This window comes from Zingiber officinale, chromosome 11B (genome assembly GCF_018446385.1).
Source record: "Zingiber officinale cultivar Zhangliang chromosome 11B, Zo_v1.1, whole genome shotgun sequence".
Lineage (NCBI taxonomy): Eukaryota > Viridiplantae > Streptophyta > Magnoliopsida > Zingiberales > Zingiberaceae > Zingiber > Zingiber officinale.
This window is the reverse complement of record NC_056007.1, coordinates 35,949,078-35,973,836: the sequence shown is the minus strand read 5'-3', so window position 1 is coordinate 35,973,836 and position 24,759 is coordinate 35,949,078. Positions and strand designations below refer to the sequence as shown.

General features: G+C 35.3%; 1 protein-coding gene across 2 annotated transcripts in view; it reads right to left on the bottom strand.

Annotated features, from left to right (window-relative positions):
• Positions 1-2,004: 2,004 nt before the first annotated feature.
• The window catches only part of LOC122034440 (chromatin assembly factor 1 subunit FAS2 homolog), a 44,868-nt gene continuing 22,113 nt past the window's right edge, over positions 2,005-24,759 (bottom strand). Inside the window, exons 12-13 of one of the 2 annotated variants that reach the window (XR_006126707.1) lie at positions 4,549-4,764; positions 2,246-2,343 (exon numbers count right to left, since the gene is read on the bottom strand). Coding sequence is in view for 1 of the 2 variants with exons in the window: in XM_042593696.1 (XP_042449630.1) it covers positions 2,141-2,343 (203 nt within the window). In the remaining variant the exon portion in view is untranslated. Of the gene's footprint in view, positions 2,344-4,548; positions 4,765-24,759 lie in introns of both variants that reach the window. The other variant, XM_042593696.1, reaches the window with a different exon arrangement.

The following is a 24,759-nucleotide window of genomic DNA, read 5'->3' as shown; positions in this document are numbered from 1 at the left end:
TCTCCTCAAGTTATGTGCCCCTTATGAGGAAACCGGGATGAGATGGATGATAGTTTCTCCCAACCAAGATGAAAGCTTATGAATGAAGGTGGTCACCAAAGATGGAGATGGTAGTGCCTCTCCAAACCAAGATAGAGGTGGAGGAGGAAGAAGATGACTCCCCGAACCCTAGATCTAAAATGGCCTTTTATATCTCCCAATGAACCGTGAACTCAGCCACAAGCATCATGGTTGTTCCAAGGGCACGACTTGGTCATGTTGGCTACTAATGGGAGGCTCCAATTGATTTCCTAGACCGAGCAGGGTGGGACACAGCTAGGCCATTTCAGTGGACATGATCGGGTTGACCGTGTCAGGGACACAATCAGGTCGTGTTCCCTACTGTGATGTGCTTTGAGCTCCTCTTTTAACTCCAGTTGAGCTCTCCTTTGATCTCCTATAAGATAAAGTTCAAATCTTAATAAATAATATTCTAAATGTAGGTAATTTACTGTGAAGCTCCAAATAAATCATTTTCTCATAAAACATGGTATGAATCAACATTTAATCATATGTGAGGATTAGAACGTCAAATATAAAAGCTAAAATAATGTGTCAAAACATTTATTATCAATGACCTTGCGCACACAAGCATGCCAAAGCATCATACACCACTACTCATTACTCACTGCCTAGTATGCGCAAGGCCAATGGAGGCCTTTGAAAGCTTACGATTTCATCCATCCGAGAAACAACACTTAGTCATGGGCCACTATCGTTTGAAAGCCTTACATCATGTCAAAGTATAGCTTTGTCTTGTGGCTGCTTACACACAATCGAAGGCAAACCAAAGGATCGTCTACCTTACGCACAATGCACCTTTGAAAGCTTACTATCTTCCATCCAAGAAATAGCACTTAGGCATGGGGCACTTAGGCATGAGCCACTATCGTTTGAAAGTCTTACATCATGTCAAAGCATAGCTTTGCCCTATGGCTGCTTTCACACGATCGTCGGCAAACCAAAGGATCGTTTACCTTACGTGCAATGCAAGATGTGCCCATGATGACAAGGGGCAGATGAGGCAATTGATCACACCTTTCAGTGCCTGATCAGTATGGTCATATGGACCAAAGTGCAGACATTACTAAGAATAGACAGAGGATCAGCACAACCAGGAGAATGTTGTAGTCTTTAAGAGGACGTTCTAATAGAGCTATCATTTCACTAAGATGAAGTTTTTGACTCTGTCATGCACAGTTATCTCATTTGATGACGGTGTGCTAAATATTGAGTGTTCATAAAGATTCATGTATTTCAATCTTTGACACCTAGTATGCATTTTTTTTTTTTCTTTTCTGACTCCTTAAGAGTATTTACCTTATTAGAAAAAATAATGAAGCAGACTAACAATAAGGCATGTACCAGACTCCAAGCATCATAACCTCATAGAGAACCAAAGAATTGTAGTATACTTGCAACCAATACCCATTTACATATTCTTATGATGCTTATCGACACTCGCACCACCAGAACTCGATCACCAATTGTGCCTAGCCATTTTATTATGCTCTAACATTAGTCTGCAAGTCTTCAAGGCTGAAGTGAAAATAAAAGAGAAAAAATAGCTTCTATTAGACCGACTTGAGTGATCTCATGATTGCTTAAGTTGACTAACGGCAGAACCATCCCAAATCTCTTCATCACCCCCATCGATTCCCAAACTTCCTCTCATGCATGGGATATAATAATTGAGCTGACTTGTCGTTGTACAAATTAAAATTTTAAAAAATAAACATGTGGCCGACAAAGCATTTTCTTTGCGTATCCTATAATGTGAATATTTATGCAGTACAAATCGTATCAGTTAAGCTTAGCCTATGAAACGAATTCACCATTACCTTTTTACTGTAAACTACGAAATTTATACATGGATATTAAAGGAACGATACCACATTCCTAAGGAAAGCTCAGCAGGAATAGGTTCTGTTTTTTTTTTCATACAACTGCTTGCGTAAATTTCACTTTTATGGGAATTCAGTTTTCAATTAGTTGTCATCTAGTTCAAAGTCAATGGAGAGAATAACAATTTACAAAACAAGTTACGAGAAGCATAATTAAATTGAAGCACACATGCTCGTCCAATATTTTTGTTCTCTAGTTAATTAATAGCTATAGGAGTAATACGCTTCTTGGCAGGCTTATTTGGGTCAGCATTTTTGGTGGCAGTGGGTGGCAGTCTTTCCTCGTCATTTTTGGCAACTGATTCATTGTTAACTGGAATAGCTTTGATCTTATCAATTTCCAAATTGCATACCACTTCAGCTTCAATATTGGATGCATTCGCCTTGCCTTGTGCTTTTTCTGCAAAATAATGATGACAATTTACCAAAAATAACAGGGAGTTCTGAAACAATAACCCTGAATCATGACAACAGCCCAACTGTACTGTAAAACACATCAAACTTTTCAAAATAAGCAACAGAATCTGAGGTATTTGACTACCCATAACTAATAACAAAATGGCACAAACTTGTATGCCGATTGTAAACAGTCATAAAGTACAAGAAGACCATACCATTTTTTTTTGTCATACCAACACATACATCCCAAGTCCATATGGGGCATTTGGTAGGGCAGAAGGAAATTGAATAAAAATGATTCATTCCTTTTATAAAGTTATTCCAATATTTGGATTGACAAATTGAGGTGGAATAATCCCTAGTCATTCCATTCTGACAAAAATTGAAAATTGTACAACTCAAACCTTATCCAATACATGGGATGTTAACCCCTTTCTATAGATTGACAACACAACTTATTCTTCATAAAATACCATCCTTTTCTAATAAAACTCCTAATTCTCCCAATAAAAAGTCTAACATACTTTTCTAAAAAAAAATAAACCACCTTTCCTAGAAGTAAAACATAATCCTACGATTCATGGAATATTTCAAGCCTGATTTTAGGGATATACATGGTTACAAAATCATGTTTTCTCATACTCCCCTCAAGCTGGTTAATAGGAGACTATCATTCCCAATATGGATATAATACTTTGAAACACTGAACTACTTAACTCATTGGTAACTCTATCTACAAGTTGTCCAAATGTATATACGTAAGAGATGAAAATCAACACTCTTTAGTTTCTCTTTGATGAAGTGTTTGTCAATTTCAATATTCTTCATTCAATAATGTTTGATCATGTTGCATTGGATTGTGAGTTATGCTAATCGCAATTGGACCATCCTACTTGATCTTCAAATCTTCAAAGATGATTGTTAACCAAAGCAGTTCACACACAACTTGAGTCATTGCTAAGAATTCTACCTCTACACTAGACTACAACACCACATGCTATTTCTTAGTCCTCTTATGTGAGAAGGTTACCACCAAGAAAGGTGCAACTTCAATGGTTAACATCTATATATGGCTCTAGCACCAAACTTTTTTATATCTTTTAAACAAAATTCCTCTTTTGAGATACTGTAATACCTAATGAGCTAGTTGAGCTACTAGCAGATGAACTTAGCAGACGAATTGACTAATCACATTAATTGTGTATGTTATGACTAGTCCTGAATGAGACAAATAAATTTTTCTATCTAACGTTGATACATTTCCTAAGTATCATGACATCTTCCTGTCATTCTAAGCCTAAGATTTGGGTCTTTTCAAGCACTTGCTAACTTGCAAGCTATCTTCTTTGTCTTTTAAGAAGATTTGTTAACATATTTTTATTGAGAGATAAACATGTCTTGCTTAGAGTGAGCCACCTCAAACACAAGAAAGGGTTTCGTCCTTCCTAACAATTTGATTTCAAACTCTTTCACCAAACATTGATTTAGAAGTTCTCTTTTTATCATCATTTTCTGTCACTAACATACACAAATAGAGTTATGACTCCTCTTGAAGAAGAGTGTTTAATAAACAATCTGTCCCTTGACTTTGTCTATACCCTATGATAATCATAACTCTCACAAATCTGTCAAGCCATGCCCATGGTAATTGCTTAACTCCATATAGTCAAGCACAAATTATTTCCACATCTTAGTGGGAGCTCCATATAAATTTGTTCTTCTAGTTCTCCGTGTAAAAATGCATTCTTGACATCAAACTTGTTCTCAAGATCTAGGTTATTCTTGGACTTGTATTAGTCAAGCACAACCATCTTCCTTGAGTCCGCCTTATCAAGTCTAATATTCTTAATGATAGAATTATAATTTTCAAACACAACCATCTTCCTTGAGTCCGCACATAGGATTTGACACAATCCAAACACAAATTCAAATACTTAGACATTAGAAGTAATAACACGTCAAGAAAGAAATTTTTGTCCTTTGAAGATAAGGTGTAGTGAAGTAAGGCACTTATTCATTGAAAATGTTCGTCTACACATGGAACTTCTTTAATGGAGGATGACAACACTTGTACCCTTCATGAGTTAAGAAATAATCAATGTTTCATGATAGCAGAGCTCATCTCATTCTTTAGCATGTCCAATCATCTTCTCCAAATTATTATCCTGAATGCACCAATGATTAACTAAGTCAGATAACATCGAACCTGGGGCAACCAGCTTGGCTCCACAAAGGTTTCCACCGGTCTCTTGGGTAAATTGGGAAGTGCTCGTGACGGGCAACCCAGAAGCGCAGTGTCCCTTGGTTATGCGTTCCATTTGGAGAAAAAATTCTTGCAAATGCGTCGTAGCTGGAAATCGAATCGTGGGTGTCTAGTGACAACTGGGCGCTTTTCCACTACACCATAGCTCCCGGGGGCATCCTGAGTACACCAATGAACAAGTAGTTAAAGGCTTGTCAAAGTAATCAATGCCAGATTCTAACCTCTCAGCCTCTTCTAACTATTTTGTATATGTTATTTATACAATTTTCAATGTTCTAAATGATGACCGAGACGACACCTAGGCGAGAGGTGGGCAACAACTACATCGTCTTTGACTTAGACAGTGCTTCATGCAATCAAAGATGAGGCGAAGCTGGTGAGGCGGGCAAGGCGGTGGACGAGGCAGTCAAGACGATAGGTGAGGCCGTCAAAGTCAATAAAATTTTAAAAACCCTAGGTATATTAATACTCTCCCCCTTCCAAAACAAAAATAACTCCACCAAGTCACCCATAACCCACCTCCTTTTTCTTGGAACTGCCCCCATTGTCGTTGCCGCTGCCGCCTCCTGCCAACTGCCATCGTCGCCGTCTGTCGCCCAACCTTGAAATCCTAATAGTAGAAACCCAACCGTTCCAACCTCGAAATCCTAAGAGCCGACTTTACATTTAATGGACCGTTTGACCAACCCACTAGTTCGGTCGATTGATCGAGTGCTATAAAAATAGCACGGGGGAGAACAGAGCCTTCACACCAACATCTCTTCCTCCCTCTCCTATTTCAATGTCGAAACAAGCTTTCTGAAGCCTTCTGAAATTTTTCGAAGCCTCCGAAGCATCGAAAATGCCTTGGTAATAGCTCCTAACTTCCTTTTTAAACTTAGTTTTTGTCCTTATTTATTTTGTTCATATTTATAGCCAAAATAAACACCAAAACATCCAAGATCAGGTTGGTCTATCAAATCCCAGTCTAGACCCTAGGTTCCCATAAACTAAGGCATTCATTCCAAACTAAGATATTTCATCATTTAGGAACCCGGTATATAGACATATCATTTTTCACCATATACTGTCCTAATGTGATGGAAATTTTCAACTATTATGCAATACTGAATTTCCTAACCTACATGCATTTTATCAATTTTGACTTGTGTGCTTAATTTTACAACAACCTTCTACGGCAAAATTAACGAGTATAATTATAAAACCAGAATTGCATGTCAAGATTTTCTATTTACGATTGACATGGTTCGATCTTTTCTTCATACTTGGGTAACTAATAATACCTTCTACTGTTTTCCGAACTTTGCCAATCCTTACACTCATTTTACCTTAGACTCCATGTATGCTGATTTTTTTGAAGGTTCTTGTCCTAAAGTAATGAACTCAGCCAACCTAAAACCTCAAGACAATACTTTTTATAAAGCAATTGTCGGTTGCATTTTGCCTCTACCCACTCCGAGATCAGTCTGTCATTACACCCTATCATCTATTTCTCATGTATGCTCTTAAACACTGACTTGACATTGACATAGGTTTATGGGTGTTTAAAACCATTGTTTATTACTCTAGTTGTAGTTCCTCCAGAAAGATTCACATGGCATACTGTCATGTCATCACTTCACTCTTAGGATCCTTTGGCATTAACATAGCAACGGATAATGTCAAACCCATATCCATTCATTTTCACAAGATATGCATTAGACAATTGTCCTTGGTTGTGATAAAAATAAGTGGTCAAACTCTAGTATTCAAAGACTATCATCCATATGCCCCACATGATGAGGAGCGCATTGCCCAGCTAGCTTTGGAACCCACTAGTGCACCCATAGATATACCTCCTCCAGCCCCCGCAACTCCTCTAGAGTTGGATGATCGATACACTAGTCCTTGACAAGAGATGCAATGAGGGATTCGATACACAAGCGAAGGAGCAGCAGGACATGTTTGCCTTTCTTAGAGCTTGGCACATCAGCAGCCTCCGCCATCATCTGACTAGACTATGGTTATGTTTTGTAGTTTGATTACTAGGTACTTTATTTGACTATTTGCTATGGTTTGCTTTTTGAACTTATGCTTTTGCACTAAATTTATGTTTGATAACATGATTGCCTTAGAATAGCATTTACCTATTTGCATGTTATTAAAAATTGGTTTTAAAAACCAGTTCTACAAATCCTTGAAAATGTTTTCAAAAAATATGCAAATTCTTTGGAAAATTATGTTTTATAATTTTGAAAATGCTTTTGAAAAATATGTTTGAAATTACATATTTGAAATAAATAAATAAAATGCATCATTACCTTTGAAAATTATGCTTAAAGATGCAATATTGCTTTGAAAAATATTTTTGATACATATTTGAAAATATTTCTAATGCATTATTGTCATGGAAAAACCCACTATTTTAACAAAAATTGTTTTAAATTTTCTTTGAAAATTGTGTTATGATCCCTATTTGTTATGTATGTCAAAGGAGAGAGATTGGTTTAAAGTGAACTCAGAGAAAATTTAGAAAGAAAATTGAACAATACTTGGATTAAAGTTAAGTTCAAGTTAGCTATCTCAAGCTTGATTGAACTTTCAATGTAAAACATGAACTGATTACTTACCATTTTTTTTACCATAATTTAAGTTGTTAAAGTTAAACTTTAAACTCTAATCTAAGTTTAAGTTAGCTTTTGATTTAAGTTTAACTACTTTAGATTAAGATTGAAATTTTGTTTTAGCATGTTAGACTCCGTAAAAGAAAAGTATATTTTTGTCTAACTTTAAATTGTGTTGTTAAATATCAAAAAGAAAAAGATTATAAGCAACACTGATAATCGAACTTGTATTTTAATGTATGGCAAAAGGTTTAAAGTTAGACATTATATATTTGATATGTTAGTTAAGTGTATAGGTCACTAAACATTCGAAGTCCTAATGGGTCAGGAAGACCAAACATAGGCATTGAAAAGACCTAATAGGGTCAAGAGTGTAAGTACCCGGGTTAGTTTTGTTGTGGTCAATCGAGTTAAGTTAGGTCCTGTTATTTTGATGTCTTGTATCTAAGTGTACAGTGACTTAGGAACATAAGAAATCAAGTGAAAAACACGACGAGCGAGAAGGATGGCAAGGGAAACGAGTCGACAGGCTTGGTGCATCTGAGCGAGGAAAAATTGTGAAAAAAGTACACTGATGGACGAGAAGGACACGCGCAGAGCGTTCGAGAAACGAGAAGCTGGGGAGGAAGCCTATTCAAGGAAAATATCAGAGTTGAGTTTGGGTGAGCTCAACTCCAGACAGATGGAGTATCACCCACGCGAAGGAAATCAGAAAGCCACTCTAAAGTTGACTTTTGGAGTCTTCAAGACCCGAGGCACCTCTGATGTGTGAAGGCACCTCGGATGAGCAAAATCGCTTCTGCTGGCAGACTAGAGGCGCCTCCAATGGAGCGAGGGTGCCTCAGATGAACAGTATCCGAGACGCCTCAAGCAGGCGCGAGGGTGTCTCTAATGAATACTGTCGAGGCGCCTCCAGGAACATTGAAGGTGCCTCCAACACGGAAGAGACGTTGGTCAACCGTTGCACTTCGATCCCTTTGGAGGCGCCTTCAAGTCATATCAGCCAACGGTAATATTCTTCCAGGAGGATATAAAAAAACCCCTAGAACTAGGAATTATATAATAATTACTGTACTTATTTCTTTAGTCATTTGTGAGCTTCCAAAGTCTGTAAGAGACTACTCCACCTTCAATGAAGAAAAACTTTTAGTGTACTTTCACTCGTCTTGGATTAACAACCACTTAGGTTGTAACCAAGTAATTCCTTTGTCCTCTTATTATATGCATTTCTTTTTTATTGTTTAATTAATATTGTGTTCTTGCTAAATTCAAAAAGCAAAAGATTTTTCTAACTTTCTTTTTAGGGATATTCATCCCCTTTAGTCGGCCTACCTAGATCTGCAAGTGATATCAGAGCTAGACCACTCTAGAAGGACTAACCGTCTGCTAAAGCATGAAAACGATGGTAGGATCCAACATCTATAAGCCAAAGTTCAAGGAGGAATTCACGCTTTGGAAGCGCAAAATAGAAGTATTCTTTAAATTCGATTTATACATTTTATTTTTTTATTAAATATGGTTTTACAGTACCTAAGGATGAGAATGGAGAAGACAAGGAAGAACACTAGTGGAATAAAAAATAGCACACTGAGTTCATGGCATACGATAAGGCTGAGTTCCACCTCCTGAGCGTGCTACCGCCCCAAAAAGTCAACCAGATCGGCACCTACGACTCGGCAAAAGAACTTTGGGAGAAGTCCCTGGATCGGCACAAAGGGACATCTGAGGTCAAGTTAGCAAGACGAGACATCCTCCGTCGACAAACCAACCTCTAAATGGAAGAAGGAGAAAAGGTAGCTCAACAGCACGCCAAGATCAAAGATCTAATCACAGAATTCAAAAACCTCGGAGAATCGGTAACAAATCGGGATTCATTGAGACGTGCCTTAAATGCATTTATTAGAACACCCACATGAACATCTAGTAGACTCCTATTATATCTCCAAGGTTCTCGAGGTAAGTACGTTAGAAAATTTATTTTCAACTTTCAAACTTCACAAGTCTCGATGTGCGGATCTTAAAGACATAAAAAAGTCGAATAACAACATCGCCCTAAAAGCCAAGAAGATCGAGCTGGAGTCCGAATCATTGCTGAACGAAAACAAAGAAGCCTATATGATAAGAAAGTTTAGTAAGCTCTTTAAAACTAACAATTTTGATAAGCAGACAATGAAGCAAAAGGAAAATTCATTACTACAACTACCAAGAGGAAGGATACATCAAGGACAACTGTCCGAAGCTGAAGAAAAGGGAGAAAAAAAAAACAAAAAGCCAAGACGGACGAAGCACAAGAATCTAAAAGCCACGTGGGATGAGTCATCATCTAAGTCCGAGATCGAGGCCTACGCCGAACTTGCACTTATGGCAAGTCATCAAAATAAAGATGCAGAAAGCTCATCTGAGATGAGCATCGATAGCATCAATGAAGGGGGCATTGAACTACAAGTCCGACAAGATAAGTGAGGTACAACTCTTACCGTCTGATCAACTTTATGATGCAATACAGATGTTATCTACATCCCTATGTAAATTTCGAACCAAATATGTAAATATAATAACATTGAATTAAAAATTAACTTAGCTAAAGCATGTCCATTAGAACATTTTGACAAAGTTTAAATGAAAATTTCAAAATTCAAAGAACAAATAGAAATATTGAAAAAGAATTATGCATGCTCAAATTTTTTTATCAATACTTAATTTTAAAAATATTAGAGGACTAAATTGGTATATTAGATCTCATATGAGTCAAATTACAAAAATGCCTAGAAATTATATTCCAAGAAAATTTTTTACTAATCAAGTAAATAAAAATCTATGTTGGGTTTCTAAATCTATTCTAAATTGATTTTATATGCATACTAGAAATTAGCTTAGGTGAATACACTAGTAAAATTATTTCTTTACTTTTTGTTCGATGATTTTTTTGTTTCAATTTCTGTGTGGTAAATTAATATGCTATCTGTTCTTAGAAAAAAATTTAAAATTTTTTTAACAATTATAATTTTTTATGAACTTATGATCGATAACCATAATTTTAAAATCTAAAATTTTTCGAAATTTAATTTTGATAAATCTGATTTTTCGGTGAATGACCATTACATTTTGAATACTTAGAAAAATTAACAAAATTTTCTTAAATAAAAACCTATTTGTAAATATTTAAATTCGAAAATAACTATTTCTGTTCAAAAATATTTATTATGATTAATATAATAATATTCTATTCATGGATATTTTTGTCGTGTTTCAAATGCTTATGTTTGTCATTTATAAAAATTTTCAAAACTTAAAAATAATAATTATTTTTACCAAAATTGAGGATTAATTGATAAAAATTATTTCTATCGAAAATTAATTTTAGTAAAATGAGATTTTTTTTAAAATTCTGTTTAAACCCCTAAGAAATTTTCCTAATATTTTTTATATTTTTCCTAATATTTTTTTATATGATCAAAGGGGGAGAGAGATTAAGTTAAGGGGGGAGAGGGATTAAGTTAAGGAGAGGTAAACTTAATATAAAATTTCATGTTCTTTACTTGTATTTATTGCAAATTTATTACTAGTAATAATTGCAAATTTATTTGCTTAAAATGTTTTATTATTTGTTTACCCTAACTTTACTTGGGTTGATGTAAATAAAAAAAAGAGAAAATTGTAAGCACCCCAGGTTAGTTTTGATGTGGTCAACTGAATTAAGTTAGATCTTGTTGTTTTGATGTCTTGTGTCTAAGTGTGTAGGAACTTAGAAACACAAGAAGTCGAGCAGAAAACGCGGTAAGCGAGAAGGATGGCAAGGGAAACTAGTCGAAGGGCTCGGTGCATTCGAGGAGCGAAAAGCTGCAGAAGAGTACACTGATGGACAAGAAGAATGTGCACGAAGCGTTCGAGGGACAAGAAGCCAAGAGGAAACATGCTCGAGAAGAAAATTGGAGTTGGGTTCGGATAAGCTCAACTCTGGACGAATGAAGCATCACCCACGCGAAGGAAGTTCGAGTCTTCAAGACCCGAGGCGCCTCAGATGTGCGGAAGATACACTGATGGACAAGAAGAATGCACACGAAGCGTTCAAGGGATAAGAAGCCGGGAGGAAACCTGCTCAAGAAGAAAATCGGAGTTGGGTTCAGATAAGCTCAACTCCGGACGGATGGAGCATCACCCACGCGAAGGAAGTTCGAGTCTTCAAGACCTGAGGCATCTCAGATGTGTGGAGGCACCTCATATGAATAATATTCGAGGCGCCTCAAGCTGCGTTGGAGCGCCTCTGATGAACAGTGCAGAGGCACCTCCAAGAACATTGAATGTGTCTCCAACGTGGAAGAGACGTTGGTCGACCGTTGCACTTCGAATATAGTTTTATCAACACCGGAGGCGCCCTGGATCCCTTTGGAGGCACCCCGAACCATGTCAGCCAATGATAATATTCTCCCAGGAGGCTATAAAAACCCCCTTAAAGATAGACATTGTATAACAATTTCTATACTTATTTCTTTAGTCATTTATGAGCTTCCAAAGTCTGTAAGAGACTACTCCGCCTTCAAGGAAGGAGAACTTTTAGTGCACTTTCACTTGTCTTGGATTAACAACCACTTAGGTTGTAACCAAGTAAATGCTTTGTCCTTTTATTTTATGCATTTCTTTTTTATTGTTTAATTAATATTGTATCCTTGCTAAATTCAAAAAGCAAGAGATTTTTCTAACTTTTTTTCAGGGCTATTCACCTCCTTTAGCTAGCCTACCTGGAACTGCAAAGAGGATTGGACACTAGGCAAGGATTCTTAGTGGGATCAAAAATAATAGACAACAGGCAAAAGACTAAATAAGTTGATTTGGCAAAGCACTTGATGGGTACTAGACGTCAAGGAAAGTCCTGGTGGGTCGATCGGACACTGAGCAAAAGAAGTCCAAATAGTCCTGGTGGGTCGATCGGACACTGAGCAAAAGAAATCCAAATAGGTTAGTAGATCGGATGTTTGGCAAGTAAGGTAAGAATATGAAGAAGAGAAGCCCTTCTGAAACGTGTAAGAACGTGTTCTCATTTTTTAAGACAATCTTATGTGTTGATCCAACTAAAGAAATCAGACAGTCCTAATTGTCAGACTCATTTATAATTATATTTGTCTGCTTTAGAGGAACCTTATTATTATTATTCTTATTGTACTAACTTTATTTTGCAAGAAACAAAGTTCGGGTTGACCGAAGGGTTTGGTCGGCCTAATATGGAAGTTCAGCCGACTGATCCTAGCAGCTAGGCACAGATCATATCAGATCAAGATCTTGCAAAGAAGAAAATGAGGGTTCAATCAACCGAATATGGAGTTGGTCAACCAAGCACATTTGGTAACCAAAGATCGAATAAGATCATATCAAGCAACAAGAGAAGGCGGAAGTAAATATAACTGTTGATGTATAGGATGATGATTATCAAGTGGAAAGAGATTCTTCAAAAAGAAGTCAAAGCACCTCGAACCTATTAACAAACGGACATCTGCAATCGATCTAACAAAGGCAAGACAACAAAACATAAATGATACATTGAAGCTAAAGTTTACAAGATGTGCAAGAGTGCCTTGAAAGATAAATTTATGAGGCGGTGATTCCTTTTCATGCAATTAACAATCAAAGCTTTAGACAATTTGTAGAGGCAGTTGAGCAATTCGACTTGGACTACAAACCTCCAAGTCAATATCTTCTAAGAGAGTCATTTTTGAAGCAAGAAGTTTAGAGGACCAAATTATCTTTTAAAAAGTGGATGAAAATTAGATGTTTAACTATGACTGGTGCGTGGATGGATCACAAGAGAAGCATTATGAATGTATGTGTTAATTGAAAACTAGGCACTTCATTCCTTGGTTCTATTGAAAAATCAAACGGAGGCACACACCGAGGCTTACATTTCGAATTTATGAAAAATACATCAATTAAATTGGCCCTCAACATGTTGTTCAAGTAGTGACGAATAATGTAACAAATAATATGGCCACGACGGAGTTGTTGAAGGTTACACCGCCTCAATTATTTTTGGACGTCTCAATTATTTTTGGACGTCTTGTGCAACTAATACAATCAACCTCACAATTGAAAAATTACCCAAGTTTAGCAAAATGCTTGAGAAAGCAAAGGCCCTAACAATATTCATCTATACACATCATAGAACTTTGACAATTATGTGAAAATATAACAAGAAGAGGGATATTGTGAGGCCCGGGGTGACTAGATTTGTTATTTCATTTTTGACCTTGAAAAGTCTCAAAGGCAAGAGAGATCAATTAGGGCTTATGTTTACATCCAAGGAGTGGAGCAAAATAAAATTAAGGAGTAGTGTAAAGGGAAAAGTAACGGAGGCGACGATAACAAAAGCCCTATGATGTGGAATGGTGTTTCTTTGACTTTGAATGTTTTCACCCCTTTAGTGAAAGTTTTACGTCTTGTTGAACAAAAAGCCCTCAATGGCATTTTCATTAGATGCAAATAAACAAGCCAAGGAAAAGATTAGAAAGGCTTTCAAAAAAGAAGAAAGTGTCACCCCTAGTTTGAAGATTATTGATGAAAAATCTAGAGGTAGATTTGATAGTCTTTTATATCATGCCACTTGTTGAATCCGATTTTTTACTTCAGCATACAAAATAACACCAATGTTATGAATAAGTTTTTGAATTCTGTTTAAAGAATTTTTTCCACCGACAAGGGCATGCAATCCATCATTTCTAATGATGAATTATTGAAGTATAAGAGTAAATTCGAAAACTTTAGAAGAAAAATGGCAGTCGCGATATATGAAAAGGTGGATGTGTACCATGACATTGACCCGGATACATCTCTTTCCTTTATTTCTATTCACTAACACGCTTTTACCTATTTTTTTGTTTATTATTTTTTTTATCTCTTTACTTTTTTAAGTTGGATGACGGTCCAATTATGGTAGTGGCACTCCAAACTTACAAAAATTGACAATGAGATTTCTCTCTTTGACAAGTAGTTCATCAGGGTGTTAGAAATTAGAGCAAATTTGAAGGGAGAAATAGTAATTCATAAATTATATTATCTATCCTTTTTTCAATTAGTTTTTAATAATTTTCTAATTATTTAGATGCATACTAAGAAGAGGAAGAGGCTTGAGACATCAAAATTAAAAGATCTTGTATATGTCATATTCAACATTAATCTTATGAAAAATAAGAGTAAAAGAGAAATGAACGGAGATTTTTTCTATCCTCTCAAGCTAGTGAAGCTGAAGGTTAGCTTGTTGATGGTGGTAATGAAGATGAGTTTAAGTCGAGTTCAGGACTTACTTGGAGAATGGTGGTGGAGACCTCGAGAGCGGATAAAGTGCTACAACCAAGGAGTACAAGGAACATCCCCATAAGAGCGGAGGAGGAGAATAAAGATGTTGATTTTAAGTCCGATGATAGAGAAGATTATGGAAGTAGTTAATAGTGCATGTGTAAATAATTTAGAAGATTAGTTATGTTTAGTCTAGTCCTTGTTGGCTTGTTGTCATGTGGGATTGAAACTGAAGTTTAAACTTAAACTTTTGGTAAAAATAATGATATTGCTTTTTTACAATGTTTTAAATCGCGTAGTGTTAGTTCACAGCATTTTTGTCTTGTCATCACGTAGCATAAATAGCGAAGCACATAGCGCAAGCTTTTCGTACACGTTAATTTAAAATTTAAAAAATAAAATATACTTATATAAATAAAATAAAAATAACATAACCTAAAATTAATCATAATAATTCAGTACATGTCAAAATATCTAAGAACAACAATTTAAAAAGTCTTATAATTAAAACAACATACCTAAAAATAATCAGTATCATCCAACTCTATATCACTATCATCATCAATAGTGTCTTGTTTGGAAAATTTCTACTATCAAAAGTTATTGGAATTACTCTGTCATAATTTTCAGCATCAAGATGATTATCTTCCACATCAACAAGACTCCACCTATTATATAAGAGATACGACATTTAAGAATCAATTATAGGTGAAGTAGATATAAGTAAATAATTTGCATATGCTTATTGAATTTTCAACAACTCTTTTTTTTTTAATTTGTAGGAGAAACTTCAACAATATCATCAACATCTTCGACTCGTTATTTGAGTCGAAAAGACTTTCAAAGATAGTCGATTGCACACTCACAATAGGATCACTTTCAAATAATTCATCATCTTCAAACCATTTAGTAGTTACAGGGAGGACGGGACCTTCTTTCTCAGTTATTCATTCATCATCCGAATCAATTTCATCAACTACAATGGGATCAATCTTGTCTTTCCTCCTAATGCTTCTCTCCATAAGCTTGAAGTTATATTTCACAAACACCAACGCATTCAACTTCGCATGTTTAAGCTTATTTCTCTTTTTTTGTATGAATCTAATATTACAAAGAAGAATATATATAAAAAATTAAACAATGATAAGAAAATTAGAAAACAATTAAAATTCAAATACAGTTAAAAACTTAGAATATTCACTGATTCAAAAGTGCTCCAATTTCTTTCACATTCCGAAGCACTACAAGTGAGACCAAGCACTCGAATTGTAAACGTAATAAGCTCAGGTGTCGTACTTCCAAAACGTTCCCACAATGAGACTAATAAGTAATAACAGAAAGAAAATTACAAGAATGTATATAATTTTAAAATATGAATGCTAGTATAATTTTACAAGAACGGTTACAAGAAGAAAATTTTACCTGAAGTCCGCAACATTCTTATTCGTTTTGCTATTGGAGTTTCAAATTCTCCTTCAGCTTTGTTATACAAGTCCAATTGGATGCCCGCTTTAAAACGATCATCATCCTATCCATGCAAGCATACAAGCCATCTCTAACTTCATCACAATCGAAAAATCTTTCTTCATAACGCAATTGTAGGTTCAAATAGTACCCAGCCATGTGTAGAGGATGATGAAGTTATGGAGTCCATCGTGAATCAATTTTTTCCAAATGGGCTTGTATTTTCTGTCAACTCCCCCCATAATTAAATTTTATTGTCTCTTTTGCCTTATCCATAAGTTCATAAATATATCTCATGGACGATCTCTCCTCCGAATCAACTTCCCTTAACACACTTATAAGAGAAATAATACTCTTAACATAAAATGCAACATGTGGCGAAAAGTTAGGATCATTAACAACAATTCTCTTCACGACCTTTCCCTGAGTTGTTTGAGATAGTGGTGAACTAACCCAATCTTCGGAAGCAAACATTTGTTCAACTGGTCTTTTAACCTTATACATACTCTGAAGACTGAGAAATGAAGTAGCAAAGCGAGTAACAGCAGGATGGAGAATTTCTTTACTGTTTGTATACTTTCTCATCAAAGAGTATAGTCCCATGACCATAAAGGAACTTCACAACCATTTTAGCATGCTCAATTATGTCAGAAAAAATCTTCAACTTTGCAATATCTCCAACATTAGATCAATGCAATTCGTCATACAAGGTGTCCACCAAATTCTGTGTCTAGTCTCCATAATTTTTTTCCCGCCTTAATGCAATTTAAAGCATTATCTATGACAATTCGAATCACATTTTCCTCTCCCACCTCATCAACAACATCATCAAGATATTTAAAGATCAATTCCCCATTTTTAAATGAAGTTGATGCATCAATAGATTTCAAAAAGAAAATGACGGCGAGACTATTTACCAAAAAATTAATCAAACTTCTATTTTTCCCATCCGTCCAACCATCGGACATAATAGTGCATCCATATTTTTTCCATACCTTTTTATGCTCCTCATATATTAGGTTGATGTCATCAACCTCAACTTTAAGTATCCAAGTTCTTAACACATGCATTAAAGGAGACTTGAACCCTCTTCCATATTCCGCAATACCCTCAACCATAGACAACCAATAAGGATCATTCACAAATTAAATGGAAGTGCGGCAGAGTAAATAAAATAACTTACTCTTCACATCAACCAGCAAATCTTTTTTGTATGCCAAATTTAGGGTTGTTTGTCTAGGTTTCGAACTAACAAACCCATGAAGAGTACCTTTACCATTTGATTCACCACTACTAGAGCATCCAATTGAATTTCCCCCTGCACTTTCTACTTATGATGATTGCGTACTCATTCTCTAGGGACCCTCACCAATCTCTCGTAACAATTCGATTTTTTTGCTTTTAGATGGTCTAATTTTGTTGAGTGATTCTCTAATTTCTTGCTTAATATCATCCGAAACACTAACACAAGGTGCAACCCCTTTATGAGTTTGAACTAAATGTTCCTTTAAGCGAGTAATTCCTCCATTCGATAAATGATGATAATTTGCACCGAACAGATTTTTTTTTCCCCTCCTTTTGATAACAATACTTCCAACTAATATATTTTTTATCTTTTTTTGACAAATCCGTAGTCATTGTAAATTCCAAATATACAATCAAAATCCTAGAAAAACAAAAGAAAAAATCAGAACCAATAATTAATTAATTATAAACAAATCAGAAAAAAATCGAAATCAATCCACGGTGATCGATCGAGGGCATCTGGATCGATCACGTGATCGATCTAGATCCTTTTTGTTCATAGAAAAATTTGCGAACAGAAAGGATCTGGATTGATCACTGACCGATCTAGGGTATCTAGATCGATTATTGGAACAATCTAGGGCATCTAGATCGATCTAGTGATCGATCCAATATCCATTCTGTTCCAGATCGATCAAGATGCCCGCCTTTTGGAAATCGCGATTGCTTTTGCTCCTTCGAGAAATGAAAAAGGAAAAGGAAAAACCAAACGAAGAAAATCGAAAAGGAAGGAGAAAACCTGACCTCCAATCGTCGTCCCTCACCGCCGCTCGTCGTTGACAGGTCGCCAGTCCCTGGTCGCCTCTGCCCTATCTTCTCGAAGGTCACGATTCCACTCGCCTATGCCTCCTCGTCTCTGCCTTAGCTATTTTGTAAGCAACTATACTGTCCGCTATGGGCCGCTAGGTCACGATAACGCACGGTATATGCGCTATCAACGTTATTGTCCCGAACAACGTGGGCTATTCAGAACAATTGCTAATCGGCGAACGCTCTGCAGCGTTCGCTGATCGTAGCGCGCGATAGCGCGCTATCACCGCTATTGAAAACACTGCTTTTTTAGTATTAATATGATGATGAATCTTTATTAATTATGGATGTAGTTAATGGTACATGTGTAAATGAATTAGAAGAAGATTAGTTATGTTTAGTCTAGTCCTTGTTGACTTGTTGTGACGTGGGATTGAAACTAAATTTTAAAGTTAAACTTTGGGTAAAAATGATGATATTACTTTTTTAGTATTAATATGATGATGAATCTTTATTAATTATCTTGTTAGTTTAATTTATATATTTATTTGTATTGTATTTTATGAAGTTTATTTTTGCATAAACATCATTTAATTATATATATTACATAAAGAATGATGGCTATTTATAATATTATATATAAAAAAAGTAAAAAAAAATTAATCGCCTAGGCGGCCGAGGCAGTAGGCCCCTCCGCCATCACCTATCATCATTTACAATGCTAACAATTTCTAATAGGGTTGAGTATTCAATTAAAACCGAACCAAATTAACCGAACAAACTGAATTTTTTTGAATTAACTGAATCGACCAAATTTTCCATTAAAAATTAAACCGATAAAATATCGATCAATTTGGTCGAAAACCGAATTAGCTGAATTTTTTTTCATCTTTCTAGATTGCATTTTTTTGCTACTATAACTTTCCTAACCAATGTAATTAAGTACACAAACAATTTCAATACCATTCCATAGAATGGAATAGACGAATACAAATTTCATCATGTAAGGAAGTTAAAATTGAGGGAATGGTATTCCCACAATGATGTTGTACGATTATAGATGATACTTCAACTATAGTAGTTTGAAAGTAAAATGTTGACTACTTACCTGTCTATAAAGATTTGATGATATTTCATATATTAGAATAATTTGAAAGAAAACAATTTGACTATTCACCTGCTATAAAGAAAATTTTCTTTTAAGACAAGCAACAAGAACCAAGATATATATAGATTTGGATCCAGAAATTTAATGTATAACTTACCTTTGTGAGATATATCAAAACTACCGCCACCATGAGAAGCAAAGCTTGGTCTTCATTTGAAGTGATTCCACCATACTTGCAACAAGTTGTAAGATGTAGATTTTGGATGCCAGGGATATAAGAGAACAAAACCCCTTCAGATTGAAAGAACAACGGTCCTCTATAGTCAAATTCACCTATAACTTCATACAAAACTGATCTCGCATGGTGGAGTTGTCTGCTGAGATCGGGGTCGGCAATCGACATAGCAATTGTACGTTCGCTAACCTAGAAAGGTTCGGATGTAGAAGGCATCGCTTGAGTCTCATTACAACTTGGAGAATATTTCTAATGCATAGGGGAAACGTTGCTAACACAAGATCGAGGGATCATAGAAAATTTGGGCAAGGGGCGAGGAAGAGAGACCGAAGATGAAGAGGACTCATGAGACGAAGAGCAACATCTCAAGCAGGAAAGGGCACTCCAAAAGATCGCTAGCACTCGGCTAGACTCGCAACGGATAGGGGCACAAGGCATAGGGGACTCGAGTAGCACAATAGAGATGTCCATCGACAGCCACACGAGAGAAGCAGCCGGCACGGCTAGGAGCCCTGTGACATCCACAAACTCTGAGATCGAGCAAGAGAGCTTGAGAGTATAGACGAGAGGGGATCGAGGTAGGTGCCAACGACGAGAGTGATGAAAGAGATCGAACTGGACAAAGTGTCTCTAGAGCAAGCACATATGAGGAGCGAAGTCGGAGTCGTGGATTCGGAAAGGAGTTGACAAGCAGTTTGAGAAATCGCCGACTCGGGAATTAAGGTTCAGTTTATTTGGTTTAACTGAATCAAAGATTTTAAAACTAAAATCGAACTGAAATAATCGATATAACTAATTTTTTTAAACAAAAATTCAAAATAATCGAACCGAATTTTTTAATTCAGTCGGTTTGTTCGGTTTAATCAAACTTTTGCTCACCCCAAATTTCTAACATTTTATTAGTCAAAACTTGTAAAAGAAAAAGTAGTGAGACCCAAAAAAACAACAATCAAGGCTGAGCAGCATGAAAAATCTAGGTAAAAAGGCTAGTAAAAGGAAACAGGAGCAACAAAGGCTGAGCAAAAAATATGAATCACCAATGATGAAGGCTAGAGAAAGGAATCCAATTATAGTTGGGAAAAAAAGAAGAAAAAAATGGCAATAAAGGTCAAGCAACAAAGATAGACTACAAAAAAGATGAACTGCTAATGATGAAGACTAGAGAAAAAAAAAATCATGTTATGGCTAGTAGAAACAAGCAAGGAAAAATTGGCAACAAAGATACACCGCCCATGATGAAGATTAGGGAAAGGAAGACTAGAGAAAAAAAAAATCATGTTATGGCTAGTAGAAACAAGCAAGGAAAAATTGGCAACAAAGATACACCGCCCATGATGAAGATTAGGGAAAGGAATCTAGCTATAAAGATCAGTAAAAGGGGTAGGAGAAATATTATGTTTTGTCTTTAGAAAAAAAAATAGCAAAACAAAAGGTGGAGACGACTGTAGACGTTTGGAGAATGCGGTGAAGGAAACGATGTGCAATGATGAGGAGAGGAACAATATAAAGATAAACACCAATGATAAGAAAATCAAAAACAAAGAATAAGTTAAAGAACAATAAGAAAAATATAAAAACTTAATAAGACCAATATAAAGTTAAATAAAAGAGCATGAAAAAAAGAAAATAAATAAAAGAAGTTAACTATAAATATGATGAAAAAGAATAAGAGAAAAAACACAAGGGACGAAAATAAAAATGTGAAGAGGACAAAAGATGAGACAACAGAGAGCAAGAAAATGTCTACAAGACTAATAAAGATGTAGAACAAAAGCGGCGGGAAAGAGAGAACAAATAAGAAATGGGAATGATAATAAAAAGATATATGCAAAAATACAGGAGTAGAAGTACTAGGGTAAAGAAGAATAAGATCAAGAGGTAAAGAAGATAAAGAGAGGATGGATTATGAATAAGATAGAACACAAAAGAAAGAAAAAAAAAGGAAAGAATTAACTTCTTATTGATAAGGAAAGAATAAGGAGAGAAAGAAATAATAATAAAGAGTGACGGTCAAAAAGAACCAAATCAGGTAACGAAGTGCGGACGATTCATGGATGGTGGTGTTGAAGTTTGAGGATGATGGTGAACAAAAGGATAACTAGTATCGAGACCAAATTACCTCACCAAGTTTCATCTCTAATACCAAAACGAAAGCTAAAAATTGTATTCACTCAAAACTTATCTAATATATGGGATCCTAACCTCTTTTATATAGATTGACAACACTTATTCTTCATAATAACAAACTTTTCCAATAAAAATCCTAATTATGATAATAAAAACTCTAACAAACTTTTTTTTTGAAAAAAAATAATACTAAGCAAACTTTTATGAAACTAGCTACACTATATATCTCATTATTTACAGAATTATGATTACATGATTTATGAAATATTTTCAACCTAATATACATATTTCAAAATCATGTTTTCCCACACACTCCATAGTTTAAGAGGAATACTTAGTTCCACCTCTATTAAATAAAATCCTATTTATCTTATCATTTCATTGTAAAACAAATAAGCTAGATGGGAAAGTCCTGATTGGTTCATACTAATACTTCACTGCAAGGTTCTCTAGGACAAGAGAGTATGACAAAATGTTATTTCAACTGAGAAAGTTCAAGTCCGTATGACACTATATATTAGCTTTAAATAACAGGAACAAAAGGGACATAATCAGTTCTAGGATGCAATACTCTATCACTGACCAGGTGGAATGAATTCAAGATTTTAGCCCAAGCGTATACCTGCAGTAGCATATGGTCAGGTAATTCTAAAAATCCTCAAACATCCTCTGATTTGATTCCATTTGCCTTGTTTAACAAAGTATTGTAAACCTAATCTAAGTCAAAATTGAATGAAATGGGGTACACAAGAAATAATGTGATAAATGCAAATTACCACATTAATTGGTAGGGTTCCAATTGATGACTTGGTGTACAAGTCCCTTCAAACACCCAAAACAAGACACTCAAAATTGAATGAAATGGTGTACACAAGAAATACTGTGATAAATGCAAATTACCAGATTAACTGGTAGGGTTCCAATTGATGACTTGGTATACAAGTCCCTTGAAACACCCAAAACAAGACAAACATTGTTAGTGGGCACAACATAAGCTTGGCTCTTCAACCATCGGAGCAAATAGTCTAATTTCTGTTACTATAAGGTTGAGCTCAAACTAAGGGGGCGTTTGGTTCTTTCCTAGGAATAGGAATCGGAATGGGAATCAATGTATTGTGGAATGAGAATGGGTATGAGCATGAATCTCACTCTTAAAAGCATTGTTTGGTTAATTGCATATCTTCTATCGGAATAAATCAAAATTTCCTCTTTTACCCTTAAAGGAAAATAAGAGAAAAAAATTAGATGTGAGAGAAAGATGAATGTGAGAGAAAAATATGATGAAAGAGAATGTATGATGAGAGAGAAAAATATGATGAAAGAGAATGATGAGAGAGAAAGTATGATGAAAGAGAAAGCGTGCTGAGAAAGAATGAAGAGAGAGAAAGTGTGATGAGAGAAAATGAGAAAAGAGAGTGTGATTGGAGAGAGCATGATGAGAGAGAAAATATGATGGGAGAGGATGAAGAGAGAGAAAATATAATGAGAAAAAAATGAGGAGAGAGAGTGTGATGAGAGAGATTGAGGAGAGAGAAAGTGTGATGAGAAAAAAAAGATAATAGTGAGTATGATGGGAAAGATTGAGGAGAGAGAAAGTATGATGAGAGAGAAAGTGTGTTGAGGAAAAAGGAGAGAGTGTGACAAGAGAGATTGAGGAGAGAGAAAGTATGATGAGAAAAAAGTGTGATGGGAGAGATTGAGGAGAGAGAAAGTGTGATGAGAGAGAAAGTGTAATGAGAAAAAAGGAAGAAAGAGAGTGCGATGGAAGAGATTGAGGAGAGAGAAAGTATAATGAGAGAGAAAGTGTAATGAGAAAAAAGGGGAAAGAGAGAGTAATAGGAGAGATTAAGGAGAGAGAAAGTGTGTGATAAAATGATGAGAGAGAAAATATGATGAGAGAGAATAAGGAGAGAGAAGTGATATGAAAGAAAAAATAAATAAATATATTTTGATATTTGATATTAATGGAGAAAATTTTAGTTTTAAGTCAAGGATATTTTTGGAATAAGGGAATATTTTGATTGATGAAAATAGGGTAATGGCTCATTGAAGGGGAGGTACATGGGAATGAGTTATTACCCAATTTCAAGGATTCATTCCCTTATTTGTATTTCTATTCCTATAATCCAAACATTAACAATGGCAATCAATGATTCTCATTCCCATTCCCCACTCCTATTACCCTAAACCAAACGCCCCCTAACATGATTTGCACATAAACTCTTAACCCAACCCCAAGATGTTTGCAAAGAAGTAAGTTTTTTAGTTAAAAGAGGAAGAAAGCTGCTACTGTGATTGAATTATCGTTAACAAAAACTAACCATTGTTTCAATATCTCATCTCTCAGCCTTCTTTCACTCACCATGCTTTTAGTTTCACATAATTAGATACGATTTAGGAAGGACTTAAATAGTCTTAAAAATTCAGAAACAAAGTAATTAGCCTTTTATTTAAATCATTCATTCAATACAAGGTGACAAGCTAACAACTAGTATCATAAGAAGATTGTACAAATTTATTCACTAGATTACAGCCATACACACCAATAGAGAGTGATCCAAGAATGAGACCATAGGTGGACCACACTACCTAGGGACTATGACCAAAATTTTTTACCATTTATAACAATATCGCAGGGAAACTTCATAAACTATTGCACAAACATTAGATGTTAGGCCATGTAAACAAAGCATAAGAGCCTAAATTAACTATGCTATTTTATATGACTTCTATGGCTAGAAAATATTCTCCAGCAATAACTCAAGAACTCCTGAAACCATGATTATCATAGAGCATCCAACAGTTAAAACCAAAATGGTCCAATGGTGGTATTGGCTCAGAAATTCCAGTTCTTCCCACTACCTCCTTTTTCTCCTCATTTCGTTTCTTTTTCTATCTACTATCCCAAAACATTGTTAAATTTAAAAGTACTTCATGACAGAGCCTTTATGATACACTTTATGAAAATACATCTAAACGATAAGCGGTTATCATTGCCTAAGATGAAAAGGTAACTAAACAATAATCACATCATGTGGTCTATGTTTGACAGATTTTTACATATTCAAGAGAAAGTGATCGTGTACATATCCAAACAGCGATATAATTCAGAAGAAAAAGTTGAGATGGCTTCTAAGAACATGATGAAATTACCAATCCCAAGATTTGAATATTTGAACTACATGAATCATAGAAACACGGAAGAGCAGATAAAAAGTAGATCTTAGATAAGTGAATTTAGTATCAAAAGGGATAAACAATAAAGCATAAAAAAATGA